Source organism: Motacilla alba, chromosome 3, assembly GCF_015832195.1.
Source record: "Motacilla alba alba isolate MOTALB_02 chromosome 3, Motacilla_alba_V1.0_pri, whole genome shotgun sequence".
Classification (NCBI taxonomy): domain Eukaryota; kingdom Metazoa; phylum Chordata; class Aves; order Passeriformes; family Motacillidae; genus Motacilla; species Motacilla alba.
The window spans coordinates 88,191,348-88,206,317 of NC_052018.1; the positions used below are offsets into that span (position 1 = coordinate 88,191,348).

Sequence of the window (14,970 nt, forward strand, 5' to 3'; positions counted from 1 at the left end):
CTGTGACTGTTGGATGAGAAACCAGCCAGCAGATAGACCTCTGAAAAAGCTTCAGGGGCAGGAAATTGTTTTGTAGAGAATGTGAGCACTTCTGGCTTTTAGGCTGCCATTTCACAAAATGTGGAGCCATTACTCTATGGCATAGACTCCTGGAGCACCTGTAACTGCAGGGAGTACAAACCTTGGGGTTTTGGGGTTTTTTTTAAACTAGTCTAGAAAGCTTTAAAATTTAGCTGAAGAGTTGTCTGAAGAGCCAGAGAATGAGGGAGGGCAATTTCAGAAGTTGCTGAATCTTGTTTTTACCACCCCTTTTTTTTTTTTTTTTTTTTTTGTATAGGATTCTGGAGGAGAATAATCTGTTTTATTCTATGCAGTTGTAAGCACAGTTGAGATCAGACTTTCTGAAATGCTTGTGTGTAGTGATAATTTCACTTGCACAGGCTGTTCGTAACCTTGATGTGGCACATAGTAAATTTTTTTTATTCTTATGTATATTAACTTGTTCTTTAAAAAAAAAAAACCAGACAAGCTTTTTTTTTTATTGCTGTGCTGGAAGTAAGAGCACTTTCTCGGGATGCTTTTTTTGGTCATATTTTATTTTGAGAAAATAAATGTTTAAACAAATCTGCTGTTGATGTCTGGTTTACATGGCAGAATGGATGGATGCTTCATGCTGGTTATTATCAATTCTGTAAAATGTGCAATGTTCCTGTTGGTGTCCAAGCCATTGTTGTCTAATGCACTGACCTCTGCATTAGTTCTTGTGCATTTTAATTGAGGAGGAAGGTATGATTTGCTACCTTGATTTACTGTGTTCTGGAAGATCTGTCTGTGACTGTTCTTGAGATTTTTCAAAACCTTGTGAGACCTTTAGTGATTTTTAGTGATTCGCTGTAATGGGACAATCGACTTTTATAGCACTTGGATGATTTAAAAGTTTTATTTTTGTGGGAGTATTATTTGAACCACTTAATTAATGAGAAACTAACTGAAAATTTCAGACAAATGTGTCACTGTGAGAAAATGTATGACTGACTTGTTAAGTAGAAAGACACTGAAATTAATCATTTATATTTCTTTGTTTATTTTAAAATGGATTGTTTTTGAGACTGTTCATCAGCAGTGTGTTATCTTTTTGACATTATGTGACTAGTCTAGATCCAAAATGACTCACAGAAATGTAATCTTTATTTTTTTGTTTGTATCTGTTCAAGCAGAAACATTATGAGCCAAATAAGGTTCCTTACACTTGCACCTCAAGAGGAAGGAAGTGTTAAAGAAGAACCAGTTTCACAAGTTCGAACCAGAGGGACCTGGCAGTTTGACTGGGCATTAAATAAAGTGGATAACTCTGTCAGAAAAACTGGCCGCATCCCTAAAACTCTTCTACTGAAAATCTTCCAGGAAATAAGCAAAGCAGGTAAATTGCTTCCAATTAAAACAAAATTAAGCTGAATTTCAGGCTGCTGTTTAACCGAGGAAATGAATTGAATGTTCTGATCTGTATTTTGTCTTTGGTGTTGTTTGATCTGCTGTATATGTTCATGGACAGGCTTTAACTGCTTTGGAGATATTATTTTGCTTTGAATGCTCATGTTAGCTTATTCAAGTTTGGGGTTTTTTTCCCTTGAAGAATTTATAAGTCTTACAAAGGTTTACTTTTAAGGTATGTTATATTGCCTTGCTTATTGTTGACTTTCTGATAATGCACTTTCCTCATGTAGCTGTATGTTGCTCTCTGAGCAGGGATCATACGTGTCTCCTTTGTAGTGTATATTTTTAAAGTATCTATAATGAAACATGCTGCCCTTAAGATGTTATTTGCTTTAAAATGGAATTACAACAGGGAAATGTGGAGGTGAGCCACAGGTTTCCACATTCCCTGTATTTATTCATGACAAGAAATACTTTATTTTTTTGGAATAAAATAAAACCTAATAGCTGAGGCATTGTCCATTCTGATCGATTCAATATCTCTTTGGCTAAAATATGCAGCCTACATTCGTACTTTGCAGACTAGCTGCCACATTTGATGAGGTTTGGTACCAGTTAGGATGAGTCAGTGGAGGTATTTAAAGAATGTACTTGCTGAGTACTACTGCCAATATTTATAAGTGGCAGCATGTATTGTTTTGCTTAAGTTTTAAACTTTGCTGTGTATTGCTCTGGACTGTAATGGCTTGTCTAGCTGGCATTGTGCTTTTAAGTGTTCCATTTTATTGTTTAAAGGCTGAACCTTCAATTTATGCTCTTTCTGTTGAATGTAGTTTTTTCTTCTTTGCTTGGGACATCCTTTCTGGTTCTGACTGTTTGGTGTTTTTTCCATGTAAACCTCTAATTTGCGAATGTGGGTTGGCAAGAATTTTCTGTCTCTGAACCTCTCTGCAAGTGGTGCTTCATGAACCTTGACTAGTTCCACAGTTTCTAAGTCATACTAACAAAACAAATCTTAATCTCTTACAGGGTATTCCTTTGGCTTTGGAATTCTATTTAAAAATAAAAACATAGAACCTCACAAACGATTTAGCTAAGGTGCTATTAAAATAAATGGCAAATATTACCGTATGAAAAATTTAGTCCTTGTTTATTAATTAATAATGAAACTAGTTTAGCAAAAGTGTGGAAAGTTAGTGTTGATTTCTGCCTGTTTGTATTATTTTTTCATTTCTAATTGCAACACAAAAAATACCTGAAAAAGATGTTTGCAGTAAATCTTGTTGCGCATCTCTCCATCCTCACACTGCCAAAAGTTTTTTATTTTCTTTTTCCTTTCAAGGTACTTTGAAGCTGAAGATGTGTTGGCATTTTCATTGTATGGAGTAATTATGTGCAGGGATTTAAAAGCTGGTCAATTATGAATTGGTGATCATACTTGACAGCATGTTGCTTTTTAAAGAAAGTCTCATTTTTACTTGAAATTGCTGGGTTTGTATCTAAAATGGGATAGAGAAAATAATTGTCTTCAGCTGATTGGGTCATCTGTGATAGATTCTGCAGTTCTGCCTTTGCCTCAGGAATAGTAGTGTGAGGTACAAGAAATAGTTAATTTTTATAGTTAACATAACTATAGTTAACTATACTTATTGCTATAGTTAACTATAGTTTATAATTAACTTCTTTGACATTCTTTGACTAGTACAGAAGTCAGAAAAGGCAGATAATCTTACAGTTTCCTTCACTGTTCTCTAGGTGTACATTTTCTCATTTGATATGTATTAAGCACAGGCAGAACTGGAAATGGCAGTTTACATGTGGAAGTGTCTCTGACTCAATAATCATATTGAATTGGTATGAAGTATTTTGATATTTTAGAAACTCATGAGAAAGTTATATCCCTGTTATGATGAAATTATCTCAGGATCTTGGGAAGCTGAAAGTATTAGATAATCTAAGTTTAGGAATTTTGTGTTGTCCTCTAACAATTTCTGCTCAGGTAAGCTCATTATTATACATGTACATTATTGGCATCTTTTGTCATGAATCTTTTTAGGGTAGTGCACAGTAGTGCCGTCGTTTAATCATTTGGGTATCCTGATCACTTAAAATCTTCAGTCTTGGAGAAAATTCTATTTTATAGAAAATGTTTAAATATTTCAGTAGATCAGTCTCAAATCTTATTTCTGATATTGAATGCATAATTATTGATGAAGAAATTTGTTGTTTTGTTCCATTTGCAGGGTGTCCAGGGAGCAACCACACCTTGCTTTTGTTACAAAGTTGTGGTGCTGTCTTACCGGAGGTATTGTCATCTGAAAGAACAGAACTGGCCCATATGATATGGGACAAGATGAAAGAACTTGGTACGTTGTGTCTGTTAGTCCTTCTTGCAAGAACAGCTCTGTGCTTTAGCTACTCTCTTTGTAATGAGAGACAATGTATTTTATTGGTGTTTAAATGTTAGGTTATAACAGGTTGTTCTTACTACCGAATGAACAGTGGATTTTATTATTCAGGTGAGAGACCTGTTTCTAATTCTGGGGGTTATAGTGACATCTAGGGGTGTTAATCTAAAATTCTAAAATCTAAAGATTTTTTTCAAGATGCTTAGATTGGACTTTTGCTTGATTTTTATTATTGAGTTTACTTTTCTGTTAGATGCTACCTATTTATTTGGTGGGCTGAGTATTCCTAGTGCTACCATCTATTTTATCAGATGATATTTTTATTGTGAGTGAGTAGTTTATGTATAGATAATGCATGTGTGAATGCTTTTTGATAGTAACACTGCTGAATCTGTAAAATAAATGCAGCTGTAGAGACTGTAGAATAACATTCACATGAGCATTGCTGTTACTCGTTATGTTTTAGCCTTTTATAAACACCAGAGCTGTTACATAAATGTCTGATACTTTAAAGGTGAATAAAAGGAAGCTGTCTCTTAAGTTCATACAGAATAAAATTGACATGAAATTAATTACCTGAGAAAGCTATGAAACTATGTTGAATTTATAGAATCTGCATTGACTGTGGTTGAAATATTTCCTTAGGTGCTGTGTATGATACGAGCCATTACAATGCTTTGCTTAAAGTCTATCTTCAGAATGAGCACAAGTTTTCTCCAACGGAATTCTTAGCCAGGATGGAGGAAGCTAATGTGCAGCCCAATCGAGTAGGTGCTCTTTTCAAGGATCTTCATTCTTAATAGTAGTTTCCATTTATTGAATGGAAATAATTAACTTCCCCATTTTGTTTTCTGTAGGTTACATACCAAAGGTTGATTGCTGCTTATTGCAATGAGGGTGACATTGAAGGAGCAAGGTATTCTTGTGCTTTTATGTTTAAAGGGATTTCCACAAAATCTGTTTCTCATATTCCCTACCACTGGTGTTAAAACTGATTTCTGCGTAATTCATAGAAATTACACAAAGCAAAGAAGGGTTTTATGTAAGTATATTTTAACCAACAATGAGGAGCAATTTCCTGGAAACTGCCGCAGCCTGCACAAATGAAATAAAAACAAGTGATAGACCAGTGCGGTTCAAATCAAGTTGTGTTCACATTGCTCAGAAAATAACTTGTTTTTGTCATTTCTTGGGCTGTCATGAAGAAGTGTGAGGTTATGAAGGCTTACTACCTGTGTAAGAAAGTGGCTACTGGCAAAGACATTTGAGAATAAAGTGGGCTAAGGAGCAAATAGTAATGATTCTGGTTGTTGTTGTTCTTACACAGGGCTTGCTGGGTATTTAACAATTTTAGCAAGGTTAAGCTGTAACAGTGTGATTGAGGGGCATGAGAAATAAGTAAAAAGAAGATAAAAATAAAAAAAACCCAGCCCTATCTTAGTGACTGCATGTTCCAAAGTGGCAAATACATTTTTTTTTTCAGTAAGATTCTTGGATTTATGAAGAGCAAAGATCTCCCCATCACTGAGGCAGTATTCAGTAGTCTTGTGAAAGGACATGCAAGATCAGGGTAATGTTTAATACCTTTTATTCCTTTTGTTTACTGTTAGCTTTACTAAAATATAAAGTGTTACTGTACAGAAAAAAATTACATGCTGCAGAATAGTGTGATGCTTCTGAATAATAATGTGTAGAAGACTCTCTACATTTATGAAGCAAAAAAGCTATTTAACAAAGGAAGTAGATTTTTTCTTGTGTCTGAAAATCTTGTATTTCAAGATAAATTACTGTACTTTTGTAGTGTTTGAGAAGAAATTTGCTGCACTTCGTTCTGAACTTTATCATCTGTTTAAGTTGAAAGAGGATTTTAAGTAATACAATTATTAAAAAGATTCGCACTTTCACCTTTCAGGATTTGCTAAGTTAAAATAAGTTTCTCTAAGCCTGTTGCAGTCTTTGTTTCCAATTCTAATTAATTTAGTGGGGAAATGTAGAAGTTGCAATAAACATTATTATGATTAAATCTACTGAGGGTCTTGCTTTGAATTCTTTCAGAGATATGAAAAGTGCAGAAAACATCCTTTCAGTGATGAGGACAGCTGGTGTTGAACCAGGTCCAGACACCTATTTATCACTGCTGAATGTGTATGCTGAAAAGGGTGATGCTGATAGCATCAAAAAGGTATTACCAATTTGAATTTAAATACAACTTGTTTGATCTTTTTTTAACATAACTTTGGAATGCTTTCTGTCCCGGCAGGAGGAATAAGAAAGTTATAATTGGTTTCCTCCTACTTGGATGTAATTAACAATTTTTTTTTTTTTATTGCAATTAAATAGCTGGTTAACTGAAAGCAGTGTCACAATTTCTGAAAAATATTTGTCTTTTGATAGTGGCATTTCATTGTGGGAAGATAGATTTGTCAGTGAGCGATTTAATAATTTAGGGGTATTTTTAAAGGCAGTGCATGTGAGATATCTATGTATTTATTTATGAAAATAAAAGTAAACCTCGGTTATTCTGTTCCAGTTGAGCCATCCTTTGGCCATTGAAATCACAGGATCTTTCCAGTAAAAATGAATTTTTTTTTGAGAATTCATACAAACAGCTTAGGTATTTGTAAGGTGAGGCTTCCTTACAGCCCTTTGTGTAGCTGATTTTTTTCAAGTATTCTCTCTTATATTTTTTTTTTAAATCAAAGAAATACTCATGAAGCAATGAGAAAAGATCAAACCAATTTTCTTGCGTTATATCAGGAGTTTAATCCGATGTAGAGGACCAAATCAAGGAAGAGGTATTGGAAACGTAATTTTCTTCCATGACTTAAGCAAATACTCATCAACCAACATTCTTCCAAACAGTGACAAAATGTTTGATTAGTCCTTCTTCCCTTTACAAAGTAATTTCTTTTGAAAGTCATCTCACAATGAGAATACCTCTGGTGTTTTCATATATTATTAGACATTAGAAAGAAACTATATCCCTTATCCCTTGTTATATCCCTTTTTAGGTGTCCCTTTTTCTTTTCACAGTCTAAAAGTATTTGAGTCTCTCTTAATACTTCTTGCTTATTTTTTCTCTCTACCATGTTCCATTATCTAAATCAGTGGATTAAAAAAAAAAAAACAACAGGTTTTTATGTTTGTTTTGTTTTGATTTAAAAACTATTCTGTTTTGAGTCACTTTGGAGTTGGTTCAAATTAAATTTATTTTGGTTTTACAGACTCTAGAGCAGGTTGAGAAGACTGAAGGGTACCTTATGGACAGGATTTTGATGCAGGTGATTTTTAGCCTTGCCAAGGCTGGATATCCGCAGCACATTGAGGATATTAAAGGACGCATAAGATTTGAAAGGGAATTAATTCCAGGTATGTCCTTGGTTCCCACAGCAGGGTGGAGAGAGAACACTTTTTTTCCTTTTTTTCTTACTTTGTTTTGGTTTTTGTGTATTTGTTTGTTTTTGTTGTTGTTGGGTGTTTTCCCTCTTTTTCCAAAAATGGGTAATTTTGTAATTTTGTCTTGAATACTGAGAAAAAGAATATTTTATGCCATTAGTTTGTGGATTCATTTGTGTGTTTGTGTGGTTTAGATTGTATTTAATAGAATCTAAATATGAAACAGCTTTAATAATTTGCATACCAAAACTAATCTGTCATTAAAAAAAAATTTCTAAAATGCATGAAGCTTTTATAAGAAAGCAGCAAGTGTGGAGTCCTTTCTTCAAACACCGCTGTTAAGATTCCTGTTGTGAGAGCTCTTCAAGACTGCCATAAATAAAGGATACTAAGTACAGTTTTTTATTACCTACCTTTAAAGTTGCTTCTGGATTCCCAGTACGTTTAATCAGATTGATAACTGTTAATTATACTTCATGCTTTTTTTGTTTTGATGTGTCTAGAAATGAGTTTCTTTTTTCCTTATTCTTCTGTCATGCTGCAGTGGTGATACTTCTGTAATTTTTGGCTTAGTATTCTTGTGAGAAAAGTGAATTTCATTGATAAATATAAATGAATCTGGTAAAGGTAGTCTCAAATTTGGATTGTCAATCTTGTTTAAAACTATGGTAAAGATACTTGTAAAACATTTACTTTCCTAGCTTTCACTAATTTTAGTAGATTAAAGTGAAAAAACTGTGTGCGTTATTAATATTGTTGTTCTGTGTTTTTCAATTGCTAGATGTAATGAACCTGTGTTTGACTCTGATAACTCATGGCTTTGAAGATATCAGCTTCAGCATCTTGAAGTCTTTAAGTCATTTATCGCGTGAAGATATGGACCAAGGTAGCTTCTTCTTGCAACATTGTGTAAATAGAGATCTGGTAAGCAGAATAGTAATACTTTTTTCTTATCTAATAATAACAGTATATTTATTTAGTTTAATGCAGCTGTGAAGATTGTAAATGAGGAGTTGTTGCACAGCTCTTCAAGAGCAAAAGAAGCATTTTATTATTTTGTATCAACTTGTATGGTAAATTGAAATTCACAAAGGAATCCTGTTTGGCTTATGCAATATCCATTTTCTAAACATTAGAAGAATTTGACTTTTTAACAGTTTGAGAAATTGATAAATACCTTAAATTAATTTTTGAAATTGTTTGCAGCCTGTGAACAAGCTGAAGCAGTTCTGTAACGAGTTAAAAGAAGCAAAGATGCACTCGGCACCGTTACCATTTATCTTGCGTTGCGCTTTGGAGGCCAACAGATCAGGTACTCTGCTTTTTTAGTTATTTTTACCTGTGCTCATTTAGAGTACTTGGTTACTGTTTAATTATTTGGTGAATGTTTTCAGACTTGGCCATTGCTGTGATGAAGATGATGAAGGAGGAAGGCTTGCCGCTCAGACCTCACTATTGCTGGCCACTGCTAGTTGCATACCAGAAAGAGAATAATCTTAAAGGTGAGTCTGAAAAATGTTCCTGGGGCATTATTGCATACCTTGTTCACAAATCCTACTGCTATGAGATTCATCAGAAATGTGACAAAGCCCTTGCTGTGTGTCCTCGTTTCAAACAACTTTTCCTTCAGAAAGACTTTTTTAAAACCTCCTTTCTTGCTTGATTGTGATACAGTTCTACAAACTTCAAGTCTCACTTGACATAGAAAGATGTGAGAGTTTTGTTATCTTTTTAACTCTTCTCATTCTTGGTGCATTCCAGCGTACTTTATGTTGCTCATTACTATTTGCAGTTTGCTCTTGAAGAAACTGCAATCCAAGTGAAGAATTTGAAAGTAAGGTTACATTATTATAGCTCTCTTGGACTGCAAACCCAGTCCTTTATTCAAGCCAGCTTCTTACTATTTGCCTGATGAACCAAACGTGAGTTTTGTTAGAATCATAAAAACTGCAGGAGAACTTACATTGCTGTATGTGAGCCTGACCTGACAGCATACTGATTGAAGGACAAAAATGCTCAATCTTTGGGATTCTTAAGTAGGTTTAAGCATTTAGCATACTTTCCCCTGTTACACATGGGGATGTCTACAGGATATGAATAAGAATTGAAAAAATATTAAATTTTAGAGTACAGTATCTAATTCTTTGGTTTGCGTTATTGGTAATTCAGAAAGAATGGTATTGTAAAAAGATGCTTTTAACAGAAGTACTTCCCCCTTGGGGAAACAAAAAACTGTCTTTTTCATCTTATCTCACAGTATAATGTGCTTTAGAATGAGATGCAGAGTTGTTAGTGTGACACTGGGTGACAAACAAAATGCACAAACAAAAAAAAAGTGCTTTTAGCAGACTCTTCCATATCGCAATTTTATCTTAAATATACAGTCACATTCCAGTTTGGAAGAAATGCTGAAACAAGTATTCCCTAATTGTTTCTGGCTATAAAAATGTCTCAAGTCTTTTTCAAAAAGCCTTTGTGAAAACAATATTCAGTTTTTATTAACTCCTTAGGCTCTGTTCCTGCTAGACTACTGCCCAGGTTTATCTTCTCTCAGGTTTTAAAATCCTTGAAAGTTCTATGATATTTTAAAAGTCTGGCAGTGTTGTTTTTGTTGGGTCCTTTGTGACTTACTTGAAACACAGTGTTGCCAGTGTTGCCAAAAATAAGTAAATGGAAATCAGTACCATACTTCTCTGTGTGGATGCTGCCTACTGAAGAAAGCTTCTTTCTTTTACTCGATGAAAAATTTCACCTTACTGACACAATTCTGAGAGATGTTGGAAGTATTTTTAGATTTAGACTTGGCTCCCAAAATTAAAGTAGTATTTGAGCGTCAAGAGAAACTTAGGTTTTCATGCTTCTTTTGGTCGTTGTCAAGATCAGAGGTTGCCTTAATTTGGACTCCCTGCTGTAGAAATCAACGGTGCTTTGGCAACTGTAGTTGCTGCTGGAGGTCATGTAAGCAAATGTAGAAGAGAACTGATGAAGGGTCCCTCAATTCCAGCATTTTTAGCCATTTTCTGCAGAGCCTTTGTTTTTCTGTCTGCAAAGGCATTGCATACATGTACTTCTGTATGGCTGTAAGACAATGCAGTGAATTTGAAAAATCAGTTTTGTAGCCTGGTACTCACTGTCCAGGTTGATATTGTCAAGTGGAAGCAGGGTACATGCCTACACAAGTCAGTGATTTTTCAATTCTTTGAATGTATGAATTAAGAAGATACCTGCTCAGTTGCTTCTATAGTGAAGAACCAGTGTAACTATTCTTCATGAACAGTGAAACAAGTTGTCCTCTTCCCTTATGTAAGCTTGCATTCAATTTTTTGTTAATAGTAAAAAAAAGAATAAATAAGTTCTACTATCTAAAAATACAACCAGTACACTTGAAGAAAGGTAAATGGGAAAAAACCTCATCCACTTTGGAATTGTTTCATAGAAATAATAGAGCAAACAGTCTTGCTGCAGTGAGAGTCTAAGGGTGACAGCAGGTAGTAAATCAATAGAATGGTGCTTTCTAGGAGCAAAAAGTAATGTGAACAGGAGTGTAGACACAGTATCACATCTCATACCAAAAATAAGGTAATTAATTTCTCAACAAAGTAGTAATGCCCAGCCTAATGTGTGTAGTTTTGTGCCTTGCTGTAGGCAAGGCTGGTAATGGAAGAGAACTTTGTGGAAAAACTATTAAAAATATTATAGGATGTAGATTGGACTAAACAGAATAAACAGAATAAAAGCAACAAGTTATATAGAACTGCAGTGTACAAACTTCTGAATCAGTACATATAGTGTGACCCAAACAATTAAATAACAAATAGCAGTGTTTAATTACATGTTTCTGTAATGTTTATTACAACAAAATCTGACACTGGATATCAAAAAAAAATTCTGTAATTTCTGTATTATGGAATTGTGTTTAAAAGAAAGTAGCAGAGAAATGGTAGCTAGGAGGTGTGAAACTAAATAAGGCCATTTTCCAATACACCTTAAGCACTCTGAAATAGCAAACAGTTCTTTTCAGTCATTTTACACAGGCAGATAATTTCAGGTGGGGCATTGCCTTTATGTGCATGGGTTACATGAGTTGAGAAATACTTATTTCCTTAGTATTTTTTAGAATTTTAGGAATGAAAAGTGCTCGCCTGGTTTAAAAGATCAATATGCAGTGGATCTGAAACTGTGACTGGCACTGAGAGTCATTTTGTATCAGATTATGCACTAAAATCTGGAGGGCCTGTTATAAATAAGCAGAAATGTTCAATTTAGGCTTATTCCTGAATATTTTATAGCTTCCCTTTGCCTTTGAATGATCATGCTATTGTTAAAAACACTTTTTATAGGTGCTTTTGGGTTCTACTGTTGTTGAACTATTGTATAAACTATTGTTACGTACAAAATCCATGGTTAGTGAATGGTAATTCAGTTTTTACTTGGAAAATAGGAGTCTGGGTCCAGAAGGGAATAAGGGTGGTATTTCACAAAGTTACTGCTTGAAATCCTGTTTTATAGACAGACTCTTCTGGCAAAGAACGTTCTGAGTGGATCTGAAACTATCAGCATGGCAAAAATACATTAAATGCTATACTTTCCTGAATGTGACCCAACTTTTTGAATGAAGTTTTGGTTTCTTGTTTCCTCAAAAAATTGCTTAAAGCCAAATTTATCTTCCCTTGCTTATGTAGAGCCATACATAGCTGCCTTAGAAATTCCTTTTGTTCTCATGGGACTGCTTTAGGGAGTAGGCATGGCTTAACTGTGAGAACTTTAGGAGATGAATGGTAGACAGAAATGCAAGCCTCACTTTGCAGTTTTCGAAAAGCTGCTCTACCACATAAACATTATGACCACCTCATAGTTAATCTCTTATATTTGTTCTTCAATGTACTGATTTGAGGTTGGAATCTGTTCATCGTGGTGTTTGAGTGCTGTTTCCAGTTTTGACAAAAAGGAGTTGTTTGACTTCCTTTTTTCTATTTCTGTCTGCTTTCTACTCAATTATTTGATTTTGAATACTCAGCCTAAAACCTCAAAAAGCCTGTTCTTGATCAAGTAGGGAGAAGACCAAAAGACTTTACTGGGGGGTTTTAGTCATACCCGGTCTTCTGGATCAATGTTCTCCAGAGTGGGGTGTCCAGGGCAGTCCATTGGGTTGTGAGTGGACTGTTAGCAAATAAATATTTTATCATTTTATCATTTTTGGCTCTCTATTTTCAGGTATGTTTGATAATGCCCACAATACATGTGAATGTATTCTCTACATGTGAATAATTTCTAAATCAAGATACCTGTATATTTGGGGGATCTCAAAAAAGTATGAACATGACTGCACTACTGTGCCTTTCTTTTTTAGTCTGTTTTTTGGTTGGGAGAGAGAGAGGTCAGTGCATTTTCCAGTATGAGAAGCAAAGAATTTATAAAAGTCCATGTACATAATGCTCAAATCTTTTAACTGAAATGGAAATGTTTCATTGCTTAGTATTGTGGAAGATGTTTATTTGACTATAAAGTAGTTCTGCTTTTGGTGAGGTAGAAAATGTATGCAAAACTGTAGAACTCTGTGTTGGTTTCATTAATCTTCTGTCCCCCCCAAAAATTGTGCATCAGCCACCTTAAAAAAATGCTGCTGCACGTATTTTCATTTTAAGTTTGTGATTACTCTGGCTATGCAATTACTTTGGTGCAGTATGGTTGTGCTATCTGCATCTTGCTGTTGTGCTGGTGTTCTGTTTCTCACACCTGCCTTTTCCTGCTCAGGAAATGTGCCCTAGTCTGTCTGCTGGGGAGTGGGGATGCTTAACAAGCCTGTTTTCTCACTCTTCTGCATATAGGCTTGAGCTCAAACCTCCTGAGTGCACCACACCTTATTCACTATGGGATCTAGTTCTTGGTCTTCAAACTACTTTTTAGTGTTACAGTTATTTTTGAAAAGGTTTCAGCAGGAGAGGACTTAATGTATTTTCTGGGAGGTTGAAAACATGAAATAGAAACTGTCTGTCAGCATTTGAAAGGTATGAAGAAAGACTTAGTGTAATTAATTCTTTATTCATATTTTTGCAGTTTCTGGTCCAAAATCAGAGTTTTGTTTAAGGCAAACTCGAGCAGATGATGCGACTTTAATCTAGTGTGACTTGCCTGCATGTATTTTCAAGTGCTCAAAGGGAATTCACATTTGATTATTTGCACCATAGTGCACTGCATAAAATATTCATGGAAGTGTCACTTTTCCATAGGTGGCACTCCAGGGCAAAGACAGGGACTTTGGACATTTTTAAAGTAATAAGTATGAAATGCAAGTTGAAAAAAACATATGCTGTTTGGTACCGGTGTCCTGCAGCAACTGACAAATCATTTTTAGACCAGCAAAAAATTATTATACCTGTATTGGTTTTGACAGGAGTTCAGAGTTTGGTAGCTAAGGTTACTGTAAGAAGTTTCTGCAAATCAGAAGAGTGTAAGCAATTAAAAAGAATTACATATACTCTACACTCTAGTTGCTGGACTATTAGTATTGGTGTTTGGTGTCTTCAAATGTGACTCAACAGAAGTAATATGCGGTCTAGTTGTGTGACATGATGTGAACCCTGTAAAAGTTACAATGTAGCTTCACTGGGCTTGGGAGACTCCTTTTCCGAATTTCCAGTTTGAAGTGGATGTGTTATAATCAACCAATTTGATTACAAACATTATTACTTTTAAACAAGTCCAGAGAAAAGTCCTGAATATTAACACTAATCAGAGGTGGATACTGGAAACAAGACTAAGAATGTATGATGTGTTGAAGAATGTGTTTGTATCTTGAGTTTATGTACTTTATATCAAATTTCAGATTTGTTTTTTATGCACAATAATTAGGACATTTTGATACATAGCTCTGTAAGACGTTGTACAAACATGAGTAACTCATATATTTGCTGTGTTAGAAAATAACTTTGTATAATGGCAATTTCCAAACTGAACTTTCATGGTTTTAGTAGTACAGCACAGAATACAAAGTTTTGTGAATCTATTTTAAGTTTCACAGTTAAGAATTCTAATAATACCTAAAATAGAAATGCATTATTTTTCATGGCAATTTCAAGGAGGGAAATTGAGCCTTTTTTTTGTAAAGCAACATTTATTTTTACATGTTGATTCTCAAGGTTTCATTTTTCTGAATTCTTAGCCTTATTAATTTCGCCTTGATAGGTATCTTTGAGGTCCTCAAAGTGATGCACAAACTGGGGGTGGACCTTGATGCAGAAACATATACAGACTATGTTTTTAAAAACTTTGCTGATACTGAAACTGCCCATGCCCAGCTGAAGGTGAGTTTACATGTAAAATTTGTAAAATGGCTATTACATGGCTTCTTATAGTATGTTCTCTGTGAGTAGAGAACATGTTCTCTGTTCTCTCCCAGTAGTGCTGCAAACATGAACATGGTATGATGAAGCCTGTTCAGAATACTTAGAATATATTTTCAAACAGTTGTTGCACTGATGGTTTATCCTGTCTTCCTCCTGCTGCTTTACTTTTTCTTCTTCAGAGCTAACCAAAGTATTTTACTCCAGACCTAGTAACTTTTTGTTTCTTGAACTGGAAAAACAAATGAATGAATAGCCCTTTTTTTTACTGGGGACTGGAAGTACTACAATTGTTTCTAGGGAATAGTTTTTTACTCACTAAAGAATTGAGAATTGGAGGCCAAATATAAGTGTCCCAGTCTTTCTGCCTTTCATAACTTTGTCTCTTG

The 14,970-nt window shown here is 34.7% G+C and overlaps 1 protein-coding gene across 2 annotated transcripts in view; it reads left to right on the forward strand.

Moving 5' to 3' along the window:
• Positions 1 to 14,970, forward strand: part of LRPPRC (leucine rich pentatricopeptide repeat containing) — an 87,212-nt gene that overhangs the window by 9,136 nt on the left and 63,106 nt on the right. The window contains exons 2-12 of one of the 2 annotated variants that reach the window (XM_038131356.1): positions 1,215 to 1,420; positions 3,678 to 3,800; positions 4,488 to 4,609; positions 4,700 to 4,758; positions 5,326 to 5,412; positions 5,898 to 6,024; positions 7,067 to 7,211; positions 8,020 to 8,162; positions 8,445 to 8,550; positions 8,633 to 8,740; positions 14,424 to 14,542. In XM_038131356.1, the coding sequence (XP_037987284.1) occupies positions 1,215 to 1,420; positions 3,678 to 3,800; positions 4,488 to 4,609; positions 4,700 to 4,758; positions 5,326 to 5,412; positions 5,898 to 6,024; positions 7,067 to 7,211; positions 8,020 to 8,162; positions 8,445 to 8,550; positions 8,633 to 8,740; positions 14,424 to 14,542 (1,345 nt within the window). The remainder of the gene's footprint in view (positions 1 to 1,214; positions 1,421 to 3,677; positions 3,801 to 4,487; positions 4,610 to 4,699; positions 4,759 to 5,325; positions 5,413 to 5,897; positions 6,025 to 7,066; positions 7,212 to 8,019; positions 8,163 to 8,444; positions 8,551 to 8,632; positions 8,741 to 14,423; positions 14,543 to 14,970) is intronic. The other variant, XM_038131357.1, reaches the window with a different exon arrangement.